Raw genomic sequence first — 26,662 nt, forward strand, 5'->3', positions numbered from 1 at the left:
AGAAAGAGAGTGTATTGTAATTGGAGAAAGATGATTATTAAGTGAATACAATAACCTAATAATTAAAATTGAAAGCTTAACTTACTACCTCATCTCTATAAAAAGAGTGTAATTACCTTTACAAGGTAACATCCCCTGTCAGTTACCCTATACTAATGAGAAACTGGGACTCTCAGGACACTAATACTTTAAGACACAGTGAACAATTTAGTTTTTCTTTTTCTTTTTGGCTTCGGAATGTATTAGCATTTCATGAACGTATTTGTGACAGTTTTACATCACTAGTTTGAGAATTTTATAGCATGACAGGAATTGTGACCAAAGGCCAACATGTTCAAATTTACAACACCATCAAACTGCCACGAACCACTGACTCTAGGAATAGACATCACCAAAATGATCAGGAAGTGATCTAATCTCTTACTGAAGACACTAATTACACATACTTGCTTTGAGAGTAGGAAAAGCACCAGAATCATTTTGTGTCTACTACTATTGGAAGGTGACTCTTAAATCATTCTTCATAACACCATAAAGATAAACTGAGCTTTTATATCTTTTGAACATAATGCTCCTTTTAAAAAAATAAAAGTAAGTTTACTTTGAATGTATACATCAACCGATACAAATATTTTAAGACATCAAGTTTCACACTCATACTTGTTTTTTCATTTATCTGAGCACTATTTCAAAACATTTGAAACAAAGGATTTTTTAATGATCATGAAAAGTAAAGTATTAAATCTTTAGTATTAGAAACATCCTTATCTAAAAAATAAAGTTAGATGCTTAATGAATGATAGCTTTTCCCCCTTTACCTTCAGTCTTGCTAAAAAACTGTCATGTGTAGAAGCTGTTCACAGTCTTTAAAGGGGAAACTCATGTTTCTGATCTTATCCTTGAATTTAGAGACTTCTGCAATGGTAAGAAAGATGATCTTGGCTACCACAACATTGTTTACTTAAATGGGTAAAAACGATGACAGACTGATTTTCCTCTAACGTACTCTGTATGATTGAACATTCTATTCAGGTAGTAGTTTTGAATACCTGTTGTGTATAAAGAATTGTTCTAGTCTTAGAGTTGTACACCCTCAAAGTCTGAGTGAAGAGTAGTTTGGAGCACTGAGAGTATGCTACCCTTTTTAGTCTGGTGTTGATTCCAAATTGCCACCACAGTGTCCACCATCTGATCTTGACCAGAGGGGCAAGGATAAGAGTCAGGGAGGTACAGAAAGATTTGGGGCCAGAGACAGCCTGGAGTGATAGTGGCAAGAGAAGAAAGTCCAGTGGGACCTGGGATAACTGCTGGCATAAGGCAAAGGAGGCATGAGGTTGAAGGAGATCTAAGTAGTTTTTAGTATTATGAAGGATTAGGCAGTGTCCTAGTAAGTCTGTAGAAACGCACAAAAAAATTGGTGAGGATGCAAGCAGTTAGAAAGAAGAGCTCTGAGTTCAATCACAGCCACAGTTATTCGAAAAGAAGGTGTAATATGTTAGACGCCGTAATCAGAACCACTGAGTTCTAGCAGAGAGCCATCCTGGAATGATGGCACCTGCTCTAAAAGAACCCTAAACATGGAAGGCAGTTTCTTAAATAGTTGTGTCAAAAACATATGCATCACTCGTCCCAAATTTTTTGGAGGGTTTTTCTTTTTTTTGGAAGGAGGCAACAACTTGTAGTTTGTAGTTTTCATGAACTAGTAGAACAGACAGTGATTTTAAGAGGCATCTAAAGGGAGTACAGGGGCAGTTCTTTCAGATACAGTTGGGGAATGGTGGTTAAACTGGTGATTTTGAATGAGGAGCCAACAGCTATAAAGGGAGGAAACAGATGAGAGTTGGGGTAGGAGAGGATGTCGGAGGTATGCACGGGCCTTGGTGAACAGGGGAGAAACAAGATAGAGGAGAAGGGGATGGAACAAAAAGAGAGTGATAAAAAAGGAGCAAGGGTATAGAGAAAGGAACAAAGATAAAATAAGAGATGGTGATAGAGAAAGAAAAGAGTGACAAGTAATTCTAATATTGACATCAATTATAATTGAGACAGTGGGTCATATGCCACAGCCATACGAAGGTGAACAGATCAGTTTATCCCAAGGTCGTTGAGTCTTACATGCACAGCACATATTATTTATGTTATCTTTATTGAATGGGTCTACAATCTCATTCTGAGCATGAAATTATTTCTTTATAGTCTAATCAAAAAGTCCATCAACAGTGAAACTGCTAGAAACTTTGAAATGCTTCAAAACAACCTGTTCTCCCCTTAGTAATATCACAAGGCAATTAGACTAAGGTTCTAAAAGAATAGATCTCTCAGTCTTTCTTACTCAAATCCTCTAGAGCACAGTTTCTCAACCTTGGTTTTACTGACATTTTCAGCCAAACAATTTCTTGCTGTGGGGGGCTGTCCTCTGCAGTGTGGGATGTTTAGCAGCATTCCTGGCCTCTACCCTCTAGATACCAGCAGCCCCAACTTGTGGCAAGCAAAAATTTCTTAAGAGATGCAAATGTTCCCTGAGGGACAAAATCTCTCCCCTGCCCTGCCAGCCCAGTTGAGAACCACTGCTCTATAGGAAAATAATCTGATTTCCATGACCGTTCCACATCATATACAGTAAGATTCAACTTAGAAATGTTATATATGGCCAGCACTGTTAGACCCCTTTACTACCCCACAAAATGATTTTCTACACCTTCTTCTCTCTATACCATACTTCTGCTGCTACCCTCTCCTTTGCCCCTTGACCCAACCACAAATAGACACTTTATCCTTGATCTGCACTGTCCAATACATTAGCCACTAGGTACATGTGGCTATCGAGCACTTGAAATGTGGCTACGCAACTGAGGAACTAAATTTTTTTCACTTTAATTTAAATTTAAAAACATACTCAATTCAGTTATTGGAAAACCTTTAAGTATGTTTGGAGTATTTCGGGTATAGGAATCTATTTTTTCCATTCAAAATTTTATGTAATCTCAATACAGATCAAGTACTTCCAATGAAAATTTAATAACTGAATTGAGATGTGTAGTAAGTATAAACACACTGGATTACAAAGACTTAGTATGAAAAAGGAATGTAAAATATTTCATTAATAAATTATATTGATTTTAAAATAATATTTTGGATATACTGGTTTAAATAAAATACATTAAGAATTAATTTCACCTATCTTTTTACATTTTTAATGTGGCTACTAGAAAACTTACATCCACGTAGGTGGATCACATTACATTCCTATTAATTGGACAACACTGATCAAGATCTCACTCTCAGGGTAGGTCCCATTCACTATGTTCCAAACCACCTCAATTCTGTGAGGCTAAGTTCTGTGCTGCCAAGGACTTTTTACCTTTTTCTTCTTATTCATTAATCCAACAGGTATTTACTGAGTGCATGCTATGTGCCACGCCTCTATTTTAGGTATTGGGGATAGAGCAGGATATAACAAGATATTTCCATGTAAGACTGTGAGAAAAATAGTGAATGTTAAAGGTATAATGCTGTCCTTTCAGATGGAAGACTATTAGGAAAAAAAAGGCAGGGCATTTCAGGTTAGGTGTGGGGAGGAAGGAAAGAAAAGGGGGAAAAATAGATTGTTACTTCGGGATTACAATTTCATTTCAATTTAATAAGATTTTAAGTTTGGTTTGTTTGGCAAGTCCAATAGCACAGCAATAGGGACTAAAGGTCTTTGGATATGCCACTGCATGAGAGGACTTATTAATGGTTAGACCTGCTTTATGCATTATTTTTAATACACACTTCATAGTATTTACTGCAGAAGTCTCTTTGGGGAAATTAGCAATGGAACAATTTCTATATGTAAGAACCATAAGTTCCCATGTATGTTGAATTAACCTATTATATATCACCGTAATACTGGGTACAAGGAAGGAAATTTCATTAATCCAGTTATTGTGCCTTTTTGTTTTTCTCTACTCCACTCAGTAGATAGTCTTGGAAAACTCTCCTATAGCCTTAACTTTATCTCAAAGACATGAAGTGATTACGTGCTTTTGATGTTTTTTGTTTAAAAATAACTTACCTATGAAGAACAATCAACAGTTAGATAATTATAAACAAATTCTATTTTACTATCTATATAAAAATACAAACATGAATATGAGGACATCTAAAAATGCAGAAATAGTTATATATTCCATGTATCAATGTATAAAAACATAGCTGGAAGGAAATCCTTTTTCAGAATGAGGAAATAGTGCCTTATCTGCTAGGTTAAAATCCTAAACCCTCCAGCAAATGTATAATTCCATATTTTGAACAATTTTAGTATTTCATTGTCACATAAAATATGTAAATAGCTATGCACATTATTGTGGTGATTTGCATGTACAATAGGAGTCAGCTGGGAAAGAAAATACCATTCTTATTTGTAAAGCAATGACAACACAATAAATCTGGAATCTTTGAAATAATTTAAAGTTAAAACATTTCTTCACCTACTGCATATATAAGTTACGTTAATGTCTAACTCTTGCACAAGTTGAGTTTTTTGCATCAACACTTAATGCTACTTTCTAGGCACTCTCTTACTCAAGGGTTGACCTTAAATTCATTTTTCCCCTTGGATCAGTATTCTTGACACCTATGGAAAAGAACATCCTGGCTCCTCCAGAAAGTAGATAAAGCTAAGTCAGAAATAAAGAAGAAATAAACATGACACTCCAATTGGAAAAGTATAAAACCATCACAGTCAGACAGTTTGGCTTCAAATGAAGAGTAAGTAAATCAATACCTCCTAGAAAAATCTATGCCATTTCTTACATAAAACCCAAACTACTACCAGGACTTTGAGTTAGTTCAGTGTAGACATCCTACCAGACATAATCCATTTGATAAAGCTTCTAGCTTTTTATCTTCAGACTGGTTTGCTATATTAATTCAAGAGTCTCAGGAATATGAGAAACAATGACAATAATTCAAAATTTTTCATTATCTGTTATTGAATGTGTCTTCATTTGTCACAACTGTTGGGCTATAATAAAGGAGCTGCTTCTGTCTTTTCATAAAAAAAAAGAAATCCCTGCTTTTATAAGCCTGTATTACAGTGAAGGAATACAAGACAAATATCAAATAGGAGTAGTGGTATATGGAATATAAATAATGAAATGAAACAGAGTGGCTGAATGACTACTACAAGTAGTCAGAAAAGGCTTTTCTGAAGAGCTGACATTCTAACTGAAATATAAATGTCCAGCCTTGGGAAGTTCTGAAGAAGACCCTGTCAGGCAAAGGGAATTGCTTATGCAGTCTCTACAGTAGGAATGAATCTGATGTGTTTACAGGAAATGAAAGAAGATCATTGGGTCTAAAGCACTGGATTAAGGGGAATGTGGTATAAAATTAGGCTAGAGAGGCGAGCAGGGGCCAGGATATGTATTCTAAGCATGGTGGGACACCATTGGAAGGGAAGGACATGATCTGATTTTTGTTTTTAAAATATTCTGGTCCCTTAAGGAAGCAAGAGTGAGAAAAAAGCAGAAGCAAGGAGACCCGTCAAGAGGCTACTGCAGTAAGGCAGATGAGAGAAGGTGGTGGCACCAACCACAGGTCCAAAGTGGACATGAAGAGAAATAAAAGGATTCAAGGTATACTTTGGAGATAAAGCCAAAACAATTTGCTAAAAGATTGTTGTAGACTCCTAAATTCTCACACAAAAAGATGTTTAAATACTGGGTTAAACATATGAAGTTGCCATTTCTGTGTGTCAGAAGCAGTGAAATATCAGCAATTTCAAATGATTTAACCTAGTGGAAACAAAATAAGAACAGAGAAAAAGCTAGAGTGAAATGGAACAGGAGAAGGGACTTTGAAATTGTGTGTGGGCCTAAATAATTTGTTAAATGAAAATTTGTATTCTTTTCTCCGTAAAACTTTCTGTGGAAGGCACCCTTTGTTAAGCCCTTTGTCCAAAGGGAAATTGCCAACAAACCTGACGAGATTCAGAACACCACTATAATAACATGTCTCTGTACAAACTTCCTTCTGGATAGCACATTTCCTAAACTGATAAAGTCAAGGTTATCAATGAAAGGCAGTAGAGCAGAGGTTAAAAGCAGAATGCCTGGGTATGAATCCTTACTCTGCCTGTTACTAGTTATATGACCTTGGCTTACTTTCTGTGCCTCAGGTCTCCCATCTGTAAAACGGTGGTAAAATGGTTATCTACCTCATAAGGTAGGAATTACATAAGTGACCAAATGTAATGGGTTTAGAACAGTGCCTGAAACATAGTAAGTGCTATGTTAGCCTCTGCCAATAGCGCAGTTAGGTCTTCTTGTTTATCAAAATGCGTCATGTTCAGCATTTTCTTCCCCCCAGACTGCTTAAATTAGTTAACTGGCATTCGATCTTCATGAATTCACTGCATTTGTTGCTGTTGTGTGTGTTTTAAAATAATTCCTGTAATGTTAACAATTACCCTAATTCTGAACTGCTCCCTGCTCCCTAAATACCTAACCCCAAACCCAGCCCGGACGGCCCCACCCGTCCACCGGCGGAGAACACCGCCCCGGTGACCCTCACTGGGGCACCCACCCGCCAGCTCTCGTCTCCTGGCGGTTTCCAGCCCCCGGCGCCGGGTCCAGCTCACAGCGCCGTTTACCGGGCCGCAAATCCCCGCCCGGGGAGCTCTGGAACCTTTAGCTACCGGAAGTGGCTGGGAGTCGCGAGAGCGCTGGAAAAGGGGGCCGGTCTTTCCCGGGTTCAGAAACACTGAGGTTGCCCCTGGAAAGAAGCCCAGGGCTCCCAGGTGGAGGAATAGGAGACACTTTTGGGGCAGATCCGGAAACGCGCTGCCCTGCAGCCGGTTCGGACGCAGCTACGGCGGCGGGGGCATTCTCGAAAAGTCGACCAACCGCGAGCCTGTGGAAACCTCCAGGATTGTGCGAGAGGCCCGAAAGTGACTTTGGGGACAGGCTTCTTCCTCGGCCCGCAGCTTCCTTTCCGCTCCCTCCGCGCAACTGTCGACCCCAGTCCGCGGCTCCCTAGAGCGCGGGTCCGGCGGGCCCAGGCCGGGAGTGGGCCGAAGCCTTAGGGGCCTCGGGTGCAGGAAAGGCCCGGTCAACCGCGGACAGGGAAAGGGGGTTTCTTCTGCTTAAGTTCATCCTGGAGCGCAGGCGCCTCTCTCCTGCGAGAGGGTCTGGCTGGGACGTTCGCGTCCCAGGGTCACACTAGGAAGGGGCACCGGGGAGCTTCCTCCACTCGCGTCTCGGGGTTGCCAACTGTACCTGCTGTGCCCCGCTCACCGTGATCTGGCAGGACCTTGTGCACTAAGGGAGAGGAAAACTGGCCTCTGTTTAAACTTCTCTGATCCTTAGGGGAAATGAGGGCCCAGGATGAAATGGGTGAAGAGTACCGGCGCTAGTATTCTTTAAACCTGGATTCAAATTCCCGCTCCACCACTTTCCTGTTAGAATCAAGGGCAATGTTTTTAACCTCTCTAAACCTCGGTTTCCTTGTTTGTGTAAATCAGAATAATATAGTGCCTGTTTCATAGGATGGTTGTGACGACTGTGAGAGTGCACGTAAAAAACTTAGTCTTTAGACGTTTCCCTCCCCTCCCCTATCACTCATCCATGTCAGACAAATAGGACTAATTAACCAACTGTCACTTTTGCTTTTCTGGAGCTCGTGTGAAGAAAAGTAAAGTGTAAGATTTGAGTAAGGGAGAAACCACGAAGAATACAAAAGATTGACAGTCATTGTGAGCTTCACATAGTTGCCCATCCCAGCATTTTCACCTCACTTGGCTCCTGGCACATGGTAGGTTCTTGATAAGTACTTACTTGGATGAATGAGGACAGATCTAGGGAAAAGGAATTAAAGAACAGAAGGGAGAAAGTGAATCAGACTGACTAAATTTAACTAGTTGACAAAACAAGCGAAACCACTTTTCTTGTCAGAAATGTATGGTAGGCTCCTGTGTCAGACAAAGGACTTTACTTAATGACACAAGCATCATGGACTTCATGCTCCCCTTGTCCTCAAAGCCAGAGGAGTGCCGTGGAGGGGCCCCAGTGGGTGCTGCTCACACAATGGGTTTGCATCCTAGCGGAGGAACCCCAAGCATAGGGAAAGCCGGTCTTTGCCCAGCCTTGCCCCAGAGTGAGGCAATATCTTTATTATCCTGGTCAGGAAACAAATCTGCTCCACAAGGAGATACAAACATCTTTGAAAAGGTAATCTGAAAGAAAATCTGTCAGAACCCTTGGAGAAATGTGAGAGATCCTTGGAGAATTGTTTCCCAACACTCTAGGTAATAGCATCTGGGGTTAGAGGAGATGTCAGCCTTTTTTTTTTTAACTTTATATACATCAAGATTTTAGTTTTTATCATATTTTGTTATTTTAATTTTAAAAAATATAATAAAAATAAAAGGCAAGCAGAGAAGTTTACATTTGTTTTAGTAGGGGATAAGGAGCCACTCAGGGTCTGTGACTGGGGAAATTATAATGATATTTAAGGAACATGAATCTAGTAAACATATCTGGAATGGACTAAAGTTATGAAGATTATCTCAAGGCTGCAGTCATGTAGGTATGAGGTAATTAGAGGAAGGTGACTATAATAGAGAAGAGCAACATTTCAAAGGAGAAATCTGCTGCCTCCCACCCTGGAATTGATTTAAAGCAACTTTCACCTGGCCCACAGGGCCCCAGATCAAAACCAGTTCTCACAGTGAAAATTTAAAGTCACCACTCTGCAGTAATAATGAGGATATGGCAACACCAGTCACAAATCAAGTAGGTGGCCTGGCTCAGCTCCTAGCTGAGAAGCTGTACCTGTGCCTTGTGGCCTCCCCTAGCTCAGCAGGCCTATCCACCAAGCTTGCAACTTCTGCCCTGCTCACTGTTTTGCATTTTTATTCTGTTTCTGATCAGTAGAGATTCAAAGAATGTTTCAACCTAGATGTTTCTTTTTTCCACTTTTTTATATTAACCCATTTCTATGTTTAAAGCAGTGTGGATTAAATACTTAACATACTCATTTACCTAGAAGACATCTGCCAACTTGGTCTTCAGCATTCATTCCCCAACTGATTTATTTAAAGTTTCCTTCTGTTCTCTGGATTGTCTCTTTCTGTTCTCTGGATTGTCTCTTTCTTTTGGGGTGGTCAGATCTCTGTTACTCTTGTCCCGCCTTTCATGCTCTGCACCTGATTTTCATTAAATGTCCTCTGGATTGGATGCTTATATTTAGGAATGGAGTCCTGTGCTGGTTAACTTAGGTAGTATGAGTTTCCGCTGCAGTTGTAGGAGGCTGCTTGTGCAGCTCGTATTATCCTAATGGAAATTCTCAGTCCGGGTTGTATGTAAGTAGGCAGGCCTTCCTTTAGAGTGAGTGGGAGCAAGCAGACAGGCTGGGAGCCTACACAATTACCAAAATGAGAACCTCTTTCTCCTCCTCCTTGTTCCATTGTAGAGGTCCAGAGTCATTTCAAATTTTGCTATGCTTCTTTCTGAGGCCTCAGTTTTCTTATTAAGAGCCCTCCCGATCATTTTAGAAAACAGGTATCAAGCTAGAGGGCAGAAGCCCCAGCTCCCAGTTAAAAAAGGGAGATATCCAACTGTCCCAAATGCAGTTCTTAAATGAATAGCCCATTCTTGCCATTTGCACCTCTTGGTCCTGAGGTTTGAACTTCTCCAGGATTCTTTTGCAGATGCATACCTGGCCCTGGTGTCTTACAGGGCAATTTCCTCTGCTTCTTCAACAATCTGATCCCAATTGCTGATTCTTTTCCAGAAATTCCTCAAAATTTCTTTTCCACTCTTTATTTTCTAGCACTGTTATTTATTTATTTTGTTTTTAATTTTTTCAGTCATTTAAGTGTGTTCTTGGGAGGGAAAGGAAGTAGATATATGTCACCCTTCCAACTTGAACTTAAAACAAGCCATGTTCTTCTATACCACCTCTCTCTCGCTTTCTCATTTTTACACACCTCATTTTTGGATTCTTAGAGAAGGCTTTCTGATTAAAGTGAAATCTGAGCCAGACCTCGAAGGATGGATAGAGTTTAGGTAAGTGGAGAGTAGTAGGAAGTACACTTCTAGCAGAGGGGTCAGTATGAGCAAAAGTGTGATACTGAATGAAGTAAGTAGCAGGTATGAGAACCAAGTCACCTCCTATTAAGCCAGACATTAAAGAGATTTGCAAAATGTGAAATGATTCCACTCCTTTTACTTTTTTTGAAAATATAGTTAAATTTCATAAAAAAGTAACAAAATATGTTACTTAAGTTAACATGTAATGGATATGTTATTGTTAAAGAATAAATATTTTTAATTCCTGTTTTAATTTCGAACAAAGCAAATCTTGATGGATATGACCCATATAAACATAAGCTCTTTGGAGTCCTCACTAGTTTTTAAGAGTATAAAAGGAGTCATGAGACCAAAATATTTGAGAATTAATATGCTAGTCCATACACTATATGAAGTGATGCTTCTGAAACTAAAATGTAGAGCAACTACGGAAAATGTGGGAACACCCTTGTGGCCCTAGGTGTGGAAAATATTTGGAGTCTTATTAAAAACATGTCGCCTGCTTATACAAATAAGGAAAGTATGAGTAACCAGGGTCTAACTTTTTTTGTGCTTTGGTGGGGCTGTCATGGTTGTTGGACCTAGCGACTCAGGCAGTTTAAAATATGTTCTAAACCCTGGTGTGGCTAATTATAGTAGTGATTTAAAAGGGTTAAATGCTTACTTCCCATAGCAGGAAGTCAATAGATAATATATCTATACCTGAAAAATCAAGAAATGGCAGTGTTAGCGTGTTATTTATAAATATGGAGGTTAATATCAAGAGTAAAAGGAAAGAGTTAAAGTGGTTGTCTCTGGGGAATAGATATTGATAACGGAAGGGAAGAGTGAGGCCTGGTATTTTTCACACCATAAACCTGAGAGTACTATTCAATTTTATTTACTTTTTTTTTTTTTTTAGGCTGCGTTGGGTCTGTTGCTGCCCGCGGGCTTTCTCTAGTTGTGGTGAGGCGCGGCTACTCTTTGTTGCGATGTGTGGGCTTCTCTTGTTGCAGAGCACAGACTCTAGGCATGCGGGCTTCAGTAGTTGCAGCACATGGGCTCAGTAGTTGTGGCTCGCAGGCTCTAGAGCACAGGCTCAGTAGTTGTGGTGCACAGGCTTGGTTGCTCTGCAGCATGTGGGATCTTCCCGGACCAGGGATCGAACCCATGTCCCCTGCATTGGCAGGTGGATTCTTATCCACTGCGCCACCAGGGGAGTCCCTACTTTTTTAAAATGTATTTTTATTAGTAAAATGCACAAATCAGGTGTGCAACTCAATGAATTTTTACATATGTATGCAACCATGTTAACTACAACTCCAATCAATGGTAAACATTTTTTTGTCTTCTGTCACCAGAGATTAATTTTACTTGTTCATACAAGGCTACTTTTATTCAACATAATATTTTTTAGATTCATCTACAATTGTTCATCTATCAGTAGCTCCTTTTAATTTCTGAGTAGTATTCCACTGTATGAACATAACACTATTTGATTCTCTGTTATCCTGTTGATGAGCATTTGGGTTTTTCCAGTTTGGGCCTACTATGAATAAAGCTGCTATGGACTTATGTTTTCATATCTCTTAGGTAAATACTTAAGGGTGAGATTACTGGGTCATAATGTAGGCATTATTTAACTTCATTAAAAATTGCCATTTTTCAAACTAGTACCATTTTACACTCCCATTAGGAGTGTATAAGAGTTCCAGTTGCTTCATATCCTCATTAGCACTTGGTATTGTCAGTCATTTTAATTTTAGCCATCCTAATGGATGTGTAGTAGCTTTAGTTTTATATTTCCTTGATGAATATGACCTTGAGTACCTTTTAATGTACTTATTGATAATTCATATATATTCTTTGGTAAAGTGTGTGTCCATAACTTTTACCTATTTATGTTTGTCTTCTTATGATTGAGTTGTAAGAGTTCTTTATATATTCTGGATACCGGCTGTCAGAAATATGTATTGAAAATACAGAACTATGAGATATGAGGCAAGAACTATGAGATAAAAAGCAAAAATAAGTGTTTTGAAAGAGCTGAAGCACTGTAACTTCTCAATGTTTATTGTTATTTGTTTCATTGTGATGATTAGATGACAAAACTCTTAAAAACAAATCAAAGCTACTGGGGGTAGACAAAATATTTTTAGGTTAAGGTTGGGGACTGGATAGAAACATCGGTGGTGGCTATCAGCAGGAACAGATAAGGAGGGGAAATTAAGATGAAGACTGGAGGGACTTCTCTGGTGGTTAAGAATCGGCCTGCCAATGCTAGGGGACACGGGTTCAAGCCCTGGTCCCACATGCCGCGCAGTAACTAAGCGCGGGCGCCACAACTACTGAGCCTGCGCTCTAGAGCCCGGGCTCTGCAACAAGAGAAGCCACCGCAATGAGAAGCACTCACACCGCAACGAAAAGTAGCCCCCGCTTACCGCAACTAGAGGAAGCCTTTGTGCAGCAACGAAGACCCTACGGAGCCAAAAATAAATAAATAAAATAAATAAATATATTTTTTAAAAAGTGAAGACTGGAGGGGAACCTGAAAACCCAAAATAAATGGGTAGTTAGAAAAAGTGTTAAAGGAATAAAAATGGGGGACCAAAGTAAAACAGTTTTCATGTGAAAATAAATTAAGGAAAAGCCTCATTTAAATTGGAGTCAGGAAGCCCTGAAGGAGAGCTCTCACGCATGTACCACTGTTACAGCCTGCATAACCAGCAGGAATAAGGAAGATACAGATGATTTTAACAAGGTCAGCTTATACAGAATCCTTTGTATAAATTTTTCTCTGTCACAACTTTTTATCCATGATAATAAGAACGTTACTTCTCTTCTGGTACAAGGGAGGACATTTTTCACATGGGAACTGCATCACCTGCTTTTAAGAAGATCACTTCTTGTCCCAGCAACAAGGCAGTGACCACTGCTTGCAGCTAATAAGAAACCGCCATAACAACTAACTCTTGTTCTTCTCCAATGAATTTTTATTCAAGACAACCCTCCCCAGTCTCCTCCTAAAACCTAGTAAAAGCTGACCTTCCCTTTGTCTCTTGCACTTGCCTATGATTCACTACGGCTTGCCTGACCAAAATTGCAATTCTCTGCTTTTCCTGCATAAACCCATTTTGCTGTTTAAAAAATTGTGTTTTATTTCTAAGGTTAACATCCACAACCTCCACCCCAAAATCCTACGTAGTCTGAAAAGTTAAAATTGTAAGGGTGTATAAAGAATGAACATAGATTTGAACTTAGGTTTTTCGAAATTTGTGGTATTAGAACTAGAGTCTACTACTGAAGCTTAAGGCACAGGTTACGTCATGATGCTAAGCTTAACTCAGCACTAAAAATAAACTACAAAGCAGGTTTTGTAAGAGACTGCAATTCATTAAGATAGGAAAGGGTGGAACATATGTAAAGACTCGAAAAGAATTTACATTTAATTATAATTATTTTTTGAATACTTAATAGTATATGGTATACTATTACTAGGTGCCATAGGGGATTCAAAAAGCTATGAACCATGATTAACAAAATTCCTCAAGAGATCTGCAGTCTATGTGAGAGGGCTGGACATATTTATGAAGCGAGAACAGTAAAGTACAGGGGTAACTAACCCGGCCAAACGCGAGTCTAGTTAATTAGCATCATAAGGATCCTTAAGGCGCATCCTCCTCCACCGATACCCCACTTCCGCCTGCTCTCATCCCTGGCCCCCGCACGCCCTCGGATCAGCCCGCCGGGGGACGGTTACCTCCCTAGCGACGGTGCCGAGCGGACTGGGTGAGCCAGGTGCGCGGGGCAGAGGTGACACCACAGTCCGTTATACCCCACGACTTTCCCGATGCCCTAGAGCCGCGCAACCCTGCGACGCGTAGACGCAAGAGGAACGCTAGGCCCAGAGTACTGGTGAGAGGGGCGCGGTGCCCCCGTCCGCTTAGTCGGCCGACCATAGAGCTTTCAGACCTCCAGGATTCCTAGAGAGCTCCCGGAAGTGGCTTGGGGCAAGATGCTTGCTGGCCGGTGCTGTGCCTCCGCACGTTTGGAAGTTAGGGGCTGGAGGGGCCTGGTCCGGTTACAGCTTTCGCCCCTTTTTCTACCAGCCCTCCCTCCAGGTCTGTCCACACTTTGCAGCCTCACTTCCCCACCCGGGCCGCCGCTGGAACTCACGGTGAGTACGGTTCGGGCTCCGGGCCGGAGGAAGGGGAGGGCTTTGTGGCCAGACCAGGCCGCAGGTGAGAACAAGCGTGAGGGGTCTTGAGAGGGGACCTGAGCCGAAGTCGGCGCCCCGGTGATTCGGTGGATCAGGGGTCGCTTTGGTTGCCAGCGCAGGCCGAGTCCGCGTGCCTAAACTTTTTGCGAGGGAACCTTTAGTAGAGATTCGCTGTCTTCATCGCTAATCGTTTTGTGGCGTTATTTGCAGTCGATTTTGTCTTAAAATAGGAAACTGTTCCCGGGTTATCTTTTTTGTTCCCCCGTGTTATCTTTCATCCTCCTCTTTCTACGATCTGAATTGTTTTTACTTAGCAATTTTGCATTTCCTTCACAATTCTTTTTTTTTTTTTTTAAGATATATTTTGCTTTTGGAAACCCCAGTTATCCTTGGAAGCCAATTTTTCCTGCTAAGTTATTTTGCTCTTTGTGGTGTATTCAGAATGTGGTGGTGTGTTGACTGCATAAATGTACAAAAGAAACATTTTTTGACAACTTCGTGGTGATGTAAAATTCAGACTTATTCAGAATACTTAGTTTATTAAAGCTAATTGAAGCAGATGCCTGGGAACTCTTTCGGAGGGGCCCCATTTCCAAAACTCAAGTGACTCATGAGTAATTTTTGTCAGGCAACGTTAAGACTGCCACTACCACCTCTAAAAAATAATCCCTATTTCTGTTTGATTAGTTCAGTTAAGTATACTTATGCAGTAATCATTGTTGTAGCAAATGCATACATATTCTGAATTTCTGCTGTGGTTAAGTGTAAAATGTGGTAGATGTTAAAATTTACGCAGTTTGAGATACCTATAAAGCACAGTGTTTGCTTCACCTTTATCTTTAAAGCCTGGAAAATATCTTTGTTTTGTTTTATTTTCAGCTCTCAAACATCCCAAATTAGACTTAAATTAGTCTAAAGGAAGAAAACATTCTTTCTTCATCTGTTGAAAAGATAATGCTGTTAAAATGGGTTGTGCTTTCAGTAGTTCACAGGATTATAGCGTTTGAGATGAGAAGAAGCTTTAAAGATTGATTATTTTAGCTTCCTAAATCAAGAAACTTGAGGTATTCTTAAAAGAGAATGTAAGACGCAGTCTTTATCCACAAGGTGCTTACCAACCTGAATACAGGTGTATATACTTTGAGAGGAGGGTACATAGTAGACTAATTTTGTAGTACATATCTTTGTACTTGTTTAGTTATAGGCTGTAATTTTCAAAAACTGTCTCATGGGAGAGGGAAGAGGCTAAAAATGGAAAGTTAGCTACTAAAAAGAATAATCAAATGGATAATGGATAAGATTTGTTGGTTGATTTGGTTTAAAATATGAACAAATCTGATAATTAGATGACTCCCATCAGTTTCACTACTGAGATTTTAATGTCATTTAGTATTATATTACCGTTTTAACATATCAACAATATAAAGTTCTTGCGTGATGCACACTTAACATTGAAACCTTTTAAAGCTAGTATTGACGAGCATTGATTATAAGATGGAAGATGGCCAGTAGTTCAGTACTTAAAGATGAACCTTGACTTTAGGAAATTCATAGGAAAACATGGTAAACCTATGACTATGCAGAATCACATTCAAAACAATTAGAGCTCAGAATTCATGTCCCATAGTAATGACCTTTTAAGTTTTTAAACTATAAGTATATATTTTAAGAATTTATTAAATTTTCCTTGATTTTTTAAATGAATTATTTTAAAACCATGGATGTTAACCCTGTCTGTTCAAAACAAAATTGTTTACCCTTTGTCTCAAACCCTCCACAAAATCTCAGCCTCTTGTCCAAATTCACTCTTCCCTCAAATCTCTGTATTCCAGGAAATTCCCCCACTTCTCTGTAAAGTTATCATCTATTAATTAAACCCTCTGTTGTCAGTTACCATATTTAACCTTATCTCTTGCTCCTTGATTTCGCCTATCTGTAGTTTACTCCCAAAACTGTCACCAGTCTTGTCTGATTTTAAAGATAACCTTTCAAATTCTCTTCCTTTTCTGTCCACTCTCTCTAAGTAGTGGTTCTTAACCTTCCTGGAGTCCTTAGGTGGGCGTTTGGTGTATGAACCCGATGAAATTGAATGTAAACTTTTGTGCCTATGGGCTTTTTTATGGGGAGAAGTTCTGTGTTTTCATTAGACTGAGAGACTATGAGCCAACCCTACCCCACCCTCTCGGCCCAAAACCCCTGAAAGATAGAGACACTGCTTTGAAGACTCATGTCAGGAACAATATGTAATCTGATTTTCCTTATAAGTGCCTACCTCTTCTTTCCCTTGGCGGACTACAGGTCTGAGATTTTATCTTGATGTTAGCATTTCTTGCCAGTTGCTTTTGGATATGATGCCCTTGGTTATGCTCTTTTCCATTCTCTACAGTGCTGCCTTCAGTTATGTTTTTCTCCATCCTGTTTTCCACAGTGCTGCCATTGTGATCTTTCTGACATACAAATATGTAATATAACTTCCCTGCTTAAAAAGAGATACAAAGAAAAAGGTCACGGCTACAAACTAACATTTGCAAGAAAATCATGGCCATGGGCTGACATTTGCAGTACATACTGTACACAGTGTGATAAATCCTATGTCTGGACCATGTAAAAAATAACTTGGCAAGAATGAGCACCTTAGGGCTTCCCTGGTGGTGCAGTGGTTGAGAGTCCGCCTGCCGATGCAGAGGATGTGGGTTTGTGCCCCGGTCCAGGAAGATCCCACATGGCACGGAGTGGCTGGGCCCGTGAGCCATGGCCGCTGAGCCTGCGCGTCCGGAGCCTGTGCTCCGCAACGGGAGAGGCCACAACAGTGAGAGGCCCGCGTACCGCAAAAAAAAATTACGAATTTCTGTTCTTGGAAAGGCACTGTTAAAAGAATGTAAAGGAGGAAATATTTGCAAGTCACGTATTTCATAAAGGACTTGTATCCAAAATATGTAAGGAATTCTCAAAGCTCAATTATAAAAAAAACTAATTTTATAAATAGGCAAAAGTTTTGAACAGATACTTACCAAAAAAGATACAGTTGTCCCTTGGTATCCATGGGGGATTGGTTCCAGGACCCCTCATGGATACTAAAATTTGTCGATGCTCGAGTCTCATATAAAATGGCATAGTCTTTGCATATAACCTACACACATCCTCACGTATACTTTAAATCATCTCTAGATTACTTATAATACCTAATAAAATGTAAAGGCTATGTAAATAGTTGGTGGTGTGTGGCAAATTCAGGTTTTCCTTTTGGGAACTTTCTGGAATTTTTTTTTCCCCCAAACATCTTTGATCCGTGGTTGATTGAATCAAGGGATGTGGAACCCATGGATATGGAGGACCAACTATATGGATGGCAGATAAGCACAGGAAAGGGTGCTCAACGTCATTAGTCAATAGAGAAATGCAAATTAAAACCCTTGTGAGATACAACTATATGCCTTTAGGATATCTAAATCTATATATATGTCTATATTTATTTATTTATTTATATGTCAAATGCTGGTCAGGATATGGAGCAACTGCAGTTCTCACATCTTGCTAGTGGAATGCAAAGTATAATAGCCACTTTGGAAAACAGTTTGGCAGTTTCTTATAAAGTTATACATATACTTACAGTATGACCTAGCAGTTTTACTTCTGGATGTTTACCCGGGTGAAATGAAAACTGTTCACACAAAAACTCATGTGCAGATGTTTATAGTGGCATCACTTGTAATCATCAAAAACTGGAAGCAATTGAGATATTGTCAACTAGAGAATGGGTAAACATTCATCCATATAAAGAATAAACTCCTGATACGTACAACAGCATTGATGATCTCAAGTACAATATGCTAAGTGAAAGATGCCAGACTCAAAAGGCTACATACTGTATGATTTTATTTATAAAACTTTCTGGAACATCATTAGTGTATGGGACTAGGTTTTGGGGTTGCAGGTGTTGATAGGGCATCCAGGTTCCTTGGAGATGCAGGACCTGTGCCCCAGAGAAGAGTTACAGAGCTTGAGGTAAAGTCCATAGTAGAAGTTAGCCTGGAGACAGGGGGAAGATGGCAGGGGGAGCACATGTATGATAACGTTAGGTGGAGAAGAAGAAAGTGTTAGGACAGTTCTTGACAATATCTTGAGCTAGATTATATGGAAATTAGTCTCATGTTGAGAGTGAGGGGCAGGTTGAGAGCCAAAGTGTGTAGAAACAGTATAGCTGGTATAGCAAATGTTGAAAGGAGTTAAATCAGCAGCCCTGAGGGCCAGATGAGGTTAAATGCAGAATTTCAGTTAGACCCAGTCTACCTGGTTTCCTGACTTTGTTTAGCCATGTTCCACATCCCCAAGAGAGAAAGCAGAAGGAAAGGGTTATTCCCAGATGAGATTGGCATGCAGAAGGCTAAGGAGGCAAGGAGTTATTTCTGGAGAGGATCACTTAAATGACTGAGCCATGAAGTCCATGTCATGGAAGGGAACTTGTTAAGATATCTCAGTAGATTACTATGACCTTTGACTTGCCTTTACACTATTTGTCATTTTCTCTTCCCAAAGAAGTACCCTTAAAGAAGAGGCCCTCAGAAGGTTCTCTTAAGAAGATAAAGTAGTGGAAACGAGTCTCCTGAGCTTTTCTGGCCCTAAATGGCTGCAGAATCAAGGAAGCCTTTAGCCCCATCCCCACCAGACCAGGCTCCTGAAGAGGACCTTGTAATCATCAAGGTAGAGGAAGATCATGGTTGGGACCGGGAATCAAGTCTACATGAAAATAACCCTCCTGGCCAAGAGCTGTTCCGCCTGCGCTTCAGGAAGTTATGCTACCAAGAGACACTAGGACCCCGAGAAGCTCTGATCCAACTCCGAGCACTTTGCCACCAGTGGCTGAGGCCAGATTTGAACACCAAGGAGCAAATCCTGGAGCTGCTGGTGCTGGAGCAGTTCTTGACCATCCTGCCTGAGGAGCTCCAGACTCTGGTTAAGGAACATCATCTAGAGAATGGAGAGGAGGTGGTGACTCTATTGGAGGATTTGGAAAGGCAAATTGATATACTAGGACGGCCAGTAAGTAGAAGGAGGTGGGCATGCTCTGACTGTGAGAGTCCAGGAAGCTGGGTGGAGGGACATTGACACAACAATGGGAGAATAAATGCTGAGCATGAGTTTGTGTTGCAGGAGGATGAAAAGAGTTATCATGTGGTATGCCTTGTATTTGTAGAGTTCTTTTTATTCTTGTAAAGGATATAAATCCATTTTTTATCCTCATAACATCCCTACAACTGTATTATTGTTCGGTTTGCTAGATGGGAAACTGATGCATAGAGAGCTTAACTTACTTTTTCAGGGGCACCCAATAACTAAATGCAGATCTGAGCCCGTAACTCAGGTTTCCTAGTTCCTTATCAAAAGTTGTTTCCACTAAAGAGCACTGCTTTAAGCTTCTGTTTATCATTCTTCCCCTTTCTTGGGAATGCAGAATATCAGCATTATGTGCAGCAGGGAGGGCATCAGCAGAAATCTTTTCCTTCAGTACTAAGCAGAAATGATGCCTTTCTGTGCAAATCAACATGTTTGTGTTCCTAAGTAAGTGAGATTCTGCTTTTTCCTTCCCCCAGTACGTATCCCTTTAGATGTGCTCTTGGTACTGTTACATTGTTCACTTCATTTCTCAAAGGGATTCCTTGTAATGCAGGTGTCTTGTTTCTAGGTCCCTGCTCGTGCACATGGACATAGGGTACTCTGGGAGGAGGCCGTGCATTCCAAATCTGCACCAGAGCCTCCGGATACTCAGCTCCAACCTGTGGCAACCCAGCACAAATCTCCAGTGCTCCAAGGGCCACAAGACAGAGGTGAGGAGCCAGAATTCATTGATGAGGAGTGGGAAAGCAGAGAGGAAAGAAAGTACCTTTGGGACACCTGTCTAGTTCCTGGAAGGAGCTAGCCTCTACTGTTTACAGAACAGCCATAAGACCTGATTTAAATGTTTATCTAGGCTTCAAATACAGACTCTTAGTCCCAGTGGTAAACTCATGAACAAATTAAAGAATTTGGGGGTTTTATGTATTCATACATTTCTGTTACCACAGTGTATTTTACAACATAGGCATTTTGAGGTTTTGCTGGTATCATGACACTTTATTTGTAAATATTTCAGTATGTATTTTCTTAAACAAGAGTGTTTTCATAGATAACCACAATAAATTGATCACAATTAGGAAATTTTTTTTTTTTTTTGCGGTACGCGGGCCTCTCACTGTTGTGGCCTCTCCTGTTGCGGAGCACAGGCTCCGGACGCGCAGGCTCAGCAGCCATGGCTCACGGGCCCAGCCGCTCCACGGCACGTGGGATCCTCCCGAACCGGGGCATGAACCCGTGTCCCCCGCATTGGCAGACAGACTCTCAACCACTGCGCCACCAGGGAAGCCCCCACAATTAGGAAATTTAACACTGATGCAATACTAATCTAGTCCACAGTTCATATTCAGTTTTTGCTGGTTGTCCCAATAATGTTCTTCCAGAGTCTAGTCCAAGATCCCACTTTCCAATTAGCTGTCCTGTCTCTTTAGTCTCCTTTAACTTGGAGTAGTTCCTCACCCTTTCTTTGCCTTTCACGATCTTGACATTTTTGAAGAGTACAAGTCAGTTATTTTGTAGAATGACAACAATTTGAGTTTGTGTGATGTTTCCTCATATGTAGATTCGAGTTGTATATATTTGGCATGAACATCCCAGAAGTGATGTTGTCCTCAGGAATACAACAGGAATTTGCCTGTTATTGGTAATGTTATCTTTGATGACTTGGTTAAGGTTATTCTTGCTAGGTTTTTGTTACTGTTTTTCCCTTTGTAATTAATAAGTAATTTGTGGGGAGATACTCTTGAGTCTATGTAAATATCCTGATCCTCATGAAACTTTTGTTGCTGAAACACTAGTTTTAGTATTTATTGATGCTTCTTGACTGAATCAGTGATTACTAAAGTGATTATTTTCTAACTCTGTCATTTCTTCTACATTTATTTATTTATTGTAATGGAGAGTGTTCTCTCCTTCCCCCATTTTATTTTATTTATTCATTTTTTATTTATCAATATGGACTCATAAATTCTTATTTTATTCCAGAAATGTTCTGTTACTATCTTTATTTTGATGCTTAAATTGTCTCAGAGTTGGCCAGAGGAGGCCTCTTCAGTCTGGCTCCTGTGTCCTATTGACATTTCTCCATCATTTTTTGAGAATTTTCTTACAGAATAAGATAAGATGTTCTAGTCTCATCTCATACTTGCCCTGAATTTATTATTTTTTCATTTGTGTGGTTTATAGTAATTTGTTCTAAATTAGTGGATTTTTAATATTTCTAAAGAAGTTTAGAAACATTTTCAATTAATAATACAATCCTTATGTAAAATTCTAATGCCTGTTGCCCAAGACACAGTATTCTATGTTTATTTTGATATTACCCTGTCTGGTTTCTATAGGAAGCAGATGCTGGCAGTCATGGTAGACATTTCAAAAAAGTAGTAGAGTTAGTAGAGATAGATTGGTTCTCATATTCAGCTTGGCAAGAGATCAGGACCTAAAGAAATACTGTGTACAAGCACAAGGATGGAATGTAGCTTTGGTGGTAGAGAAGAAGTTGTAATGCACTTCCTGTTAGGAAACCAGTACACTTTCTATTTTTGACATGTAACTTCAGGCTGAGTGGGACATCAAAGTGCAGATGTTTTGTGAGCAACCATAGGTATGAACCCAGAGTCCAAGATTAACAGCATTTCATATTCAAAATCTCTGGCATGCATATCGGCTGAAATACAAATAATTTTGGAATGTGTTAGTGCTGGTTCCTATAACCACAGGACAAGGCTGGGCTCATTCATAGCTCCTTTCTCCTCTCTCAGCCATATCTGCTTCACAGAGTCCTACTCCTTCCCAGAAAGGAAGTCCTCGAGACCAGGAGATGACAGCTACACTTCTTACAGCAGGGTTCCAGGTGAGTTGTGCTCCTCACTGAAACCCCATAGCTCCATTAAGAACTTGTCCCATGTTCTTCTGCATAGAGACAGGTTGATCCTTGATTTTCCCCCAGTGAATCTGGTGCATTTTCCTGTTCTTTCCTGCTAGCTATGCAGATCCCTTTACACAGTACAGTCCCACCTCTTGATCCACTCCAACCCTGGTGGATCTCTCTTGACACTCTGGGTTTGAACTGTGGAACAGTCCCAGTCCCAGATGGGCATCTTGTTTTGTTTCAGACTTTGGAGAAGATTGAAGACATGGCTGTGTCCCTAATTCGAGAGGAATGGCTTCTTGATTCATCACAGAAGGATCTGAGTAGAGATAACAGGCCAGAGAATTACAGAAACATGTTCTCCCTGGGTAAGGAAAGCTCTGGCTATTATTATCATTTACAGTTTTGTGTTTGTTTATGTGTACAGTAGCTTTGAGCTTTCTGAAAGACATAGTTGAGTTTAAACTCAGGATCCAACAGAAAGATAAAATATTGAGACTTCTGGAGTTCTAAAAGGAACTTTTGCAGCCACTATGGAAAACAGCATGGAGGTTCCTTAAAAAACTAAAAATAGAGTTACCATATGATCCAGCAATCCCACTCCTGGGTGTGTATCTGGAAAAGACAGAAGCTGTAATTTGAAAAGATACATGCACCCCAATGTTCATAGCGGCACTATTTACAATAGCCAAGACATGGAAGCAACCTAAGTGTCCATCAGCAGATGAATGGATAAAGACGATGTGGTGTGTATGTATGTGTGTGTGTATATATATATATATATATATCTCAATACAATGGAATATTACTAAGCCGTAAAAAAGAATGAAATAATGCCATTTGCAGCAACATGGATGGACCTAGAGATTGTCATACAAAGTGAAGTAAGTCAGACAGAGAATCTAAAAAATAGTGGAATCTAAAATATAGTACAAATGAACTTATTTACAAAACAGAAATAGACTCACAGACACAGAAAACAAACTTATGGTTACCAAAGGGGAAGGTGGGGAGAGGGATAAATTAGGAGTATGGGATTAAGATACACACTACCATATATAAAATTGATAAACAACAAGGATTTATAGCACAGCAACTATTATATTCAATATCTTGTAATAACCTATAATGGAAAAGAATTTTAAAAAAGAATAAAGATATATATACATATATATATGTAACTGAATCACTTTACTGTACACCCAAAACTAACACAATATTGTAAACCAACTATACTTCAATTAAAAAAATAAATAGAAATAAAATAACCAGGATAAATAAATAAATTTTAAAAAATAAAAGGGCACTTTTATTCTCTAATCTAGGACTTACCTTACAGTTTGTAACTGGGTATTGGTCTCTTTGCCAGTTGGAAATTGAAATCTTTTAGTGCTCTCTGAGTTCACATAGATTCTCTCACTTAGACCTATTGTGCTCCTCCCTTTTAATGACTGGGACTTTTTCATTCCTTTTCCACTCATTAGATCTTTTCGTAGTTTCATATTCCTTCCCACTCCCCAACTTCCACTTCTCCGCAGTTGATCCCTTCTTTAGTCCTCCTTCCATCAACCCTATTTTTTTTTTTTTTTTTTTTCTTTGCGGTATGCGGGCCTCTCACTGTTGTGGCCTCTCCCATTGCGGAGCACAGGCTCCGGACGCGCAGGCTCAACGGCCATGGCTCACGGGCCCAGCCGCTCTGCGGCACGTGGGATCCTCCCGGACCGGGGCACGAACCCGTGTCCCCTGCATCGGCAGGCGAACTCTCAACCACTGCGCCACCAGGGAAGCCCCATCAACCCTATTTTTTGATGGCAGTTCTTCCCCAGTTGGTGTGTGGTACTTCTGTTTGACCCTGCTCCTTTCTCCCCATGTTAACGAAGGCATTTCAGAGACAGGTGGGAGCTTTGCGTTTACTTGTAGCTGTTCCAAGTGTATATTCCTTTCCCCCATCTTTGATTTCTTTCTCCTAACATAGAGAATAGGAAGTGACGTTGGCTTGATGTTTATTACATTTTTATTCCAGGTGGTGAGACCAGGAATGAGAACAGGGAATTAGCTTCAAAACAGGTAATATCTACTGGAATCCAACCACATGGAGAGACAGCTGCCAAATGCAACGGGGATGTTATCGGGGGTCTTGAGCATGGAGAAGCCCGAGACCTTCTGGGCACATTAGAGAGGCAGCGGGGAAATCCCACCCAAGAGAGACGACATAAATGTGATGAATGTGGGAAGAGCTTTGCTCAGAGTTCAGGTCTTGTTCGCCACTGGAGAATCCACACTGGGGAGAAACCCTATCAGTGTAATGTGTGTGGTAAAGCCTTCAGTTACAGGTCAGCCCTTCTTTCCCATCAGGATATCCACAACAAAGTAAAACGCTACCACTGTAAGGAGTGTGGTAAAGCCTTCAGTCAAAACACAGGCCTGATCCTGCACCAGAGAATCCATACTGGGGAGAAGCCGTATCAGTGCAATCAGTGTGGGAAGGCTTTCAGTCAGAGTGCGGGCCTTATTCTGCACCAGAGAATCCACAGTGGGGAGAGACCCTATGAATGTAATGAGTGTGGGAAAGCTTTCAGTCATAGCTCACACCTCATCGGACATCAGAGAATCCACACTGGGGAGAAGCCCTATGAGTGTGATGAGTGTGGGAAAACCTTCAGGCGGAGCTCACATCTTATTGGCCATCAGAGAAGCCACACTGGGGAGAAACCCTACAAATGCAATGAGTGTGGGAGGGCCTTCAGTCAAAAGTCAGGCCTTATTGAACATCAGAGAATCCACACTGGAGAAAGACCCTATAAATGTAAAGAATGTGGCAAGGCTTTCAATGGGAACACTGGCCTCATTCAGCATCTGAGAATTCACACAGGGGAGAAGCCCTATCAATGTAATGAGTGTGGGAAAGCCTTTATTCAGAGGTCAAGTCTAATTCGACATCAGAGAATCCACAGTGGAGAAAAGTCTGAATCCACGGGAGTTTAGGAAAAAACTTTAGTCATAGATTGGGCATTATTCAGCATTAGAGGAACCATGTGCTAGTGAGAGGTCTTTCAGTGTAACAAAAAGGCAGAAAGTTCAGCATCATTACAACCTTACCTAGGGTCAGAATTGATAGTGGTGACAAAGTTAGAATAGCTCTTCAGTAGTTTGGGCACAGTGCCTTGATGCAGGTTGATTAGCTTGACTATCTTGGGAGGTGTCTGATGGAGTGGAGCTCCCGATGGCCTAAGGTATCCTTTAGAAGCTTAAAATAGCATTAGAGCAAGTTGCTTGTCACAGCTTGAGGCACTTAACTTTGTCTTTTTGGTGAGTAGCTATAGGTTTGAGAGAGGCTACTCCTCCTAGTTTCTCTGTTTCTTCCCATCTGTGATCCCTTCTCCCATTTATTCCCCTAAAGGTGCACTTGTGCTCCTAATCTGACCTAAGAAGCTGCTTTAGAGTTTGAAGCAGCCTCTGTGTGAGACTTATATTTAGCTTTCTAAGATCCTAGTTCTAGGGAAAATTTTACAGACATCTCATGTATTTATGCTTAAGTGTGCATTTTATTTTATTCTAATGCTCCTGATAGTGGAAATCCATATTCCCATGCAAACTCAGAATGCTATATTTTTAACAGCACTCCAGCATTTTTCTTCATATATCACCTTCACTGACTCCACTGAGTCATTGAGCATCCATACGTATCCTTCACCACTCCCAGTCCCAGTACCTGTGTCAGCGAGGAAGTGGACGCATTAGTGATGGTTGTGGGAATGATGCAGAGAAAGAGGTGAGTGGAGACTCAGCCCCGCTGCTCTTGAGCTTGGATGGTTGTACCTTTTGGTGACTTCTGACTCTGCTTTCCACCTTCCCACTGTACACTGTGGTACAAATAGGTGTTTACACTATCCTCGTTAAGGCATCACATGGGGAAAAAAAAGGAGACAGAGGTGCTTGAAGAAGACATAAAAATCCTTAAAAAGAATGTATACTCATCTCTTTTGGCCCATTACGGTACCACTCTCTCAGGGGTCTGCACAAACCCCCTGACTAGATGGTCTACACTCTTGTCTTTACCCTGGACCCACCTCCTTAGATGGCCTCAGCACCTCCCTCATTCTTCATCTCTTTCTTGCCATATCTACAGCGGTAATCAGTTGAATACTTCACCTCACAGTTCCTCATTCTTCTGAATTCTGGTGCACTCCATCTGTAATCCAGCAAAGACACAGTATTAAACTCATCATCACCAAGCACTATATTTCATCTTTGAAGCTTTCAGTATACCAGGGGATATTGTATAAAGTAATGAGGCTGGTTTAAAGTAACACCTACAACTTCCAGAAGAATCCAAATATGGGTTGTCCTTTAAATTGGGCAGTTCTAGCTATTCCAGTAGTGCTGTTATTCCAAGTGCTACCACTC

The 26,662-nt window shown here is 40.5% G+C and overlaps 2 protein-coding genes across 2 annotated transcripts in view; both read left to right on the forward strand.

Moving 5' to 3' along the window:
* The window catches only part of LOC114907338 (zinc finger protein 850-like), a 347,786-nt gene that overhangs the window by 288,364 nt on the left and 32,760 nt on the right, over positions 1–26,662 (forward strand). The window contains 1 exon segment of the mRNA XM_029242860.1: positions 24,459–25,218. Within this exon segment, the coding sequence (XP_029098693.1) occupies positions 24,459–25,218 (760 nt within the window).
* On the forward strand, positions 14,003–24,374 carry LOC114907293 (zinc finger protein with KRAB and SCAN domains 8-like). The gene is made up of 6 exons (XM_029242805.1): positions 14,003–14,232; positions 18,811–19,328; positions 19,958–20,099; positions 22,146–22,237; positions 22,500–22,623; positions 24,279–24,374. Exons 2-4 carry the CDS (start codon positions 18,898–18,900, stop codon positions 22,206–22,208), a joined length of 636 nt encoding a protein of 211 aa, XP_029098638.1. The 5' UTR covers positions 14,003–14,232; positions 18,811–18,897; the 3' UTR covers positions 22,209–22,237; positions 22,500–22,623; positions 24,279–24,374.

This window comes from Monodon monoceros, unplaced genomic scaffold (assembly GCF_005190385.1).
Source record: "Monodon monoceros isolate NGI ecotype Baffin Bay Population unplaced genomic scaffold, NGI_Narwhal_1 Super_Scaffold_3, whole genome shotgun sequence".
Taxonomy (NCBI): Eukaryota; Metazoa; Chordata; class Mammalia; order Artiodactyla; family Monodontidae; genus Monodon; species Monodon monoceros.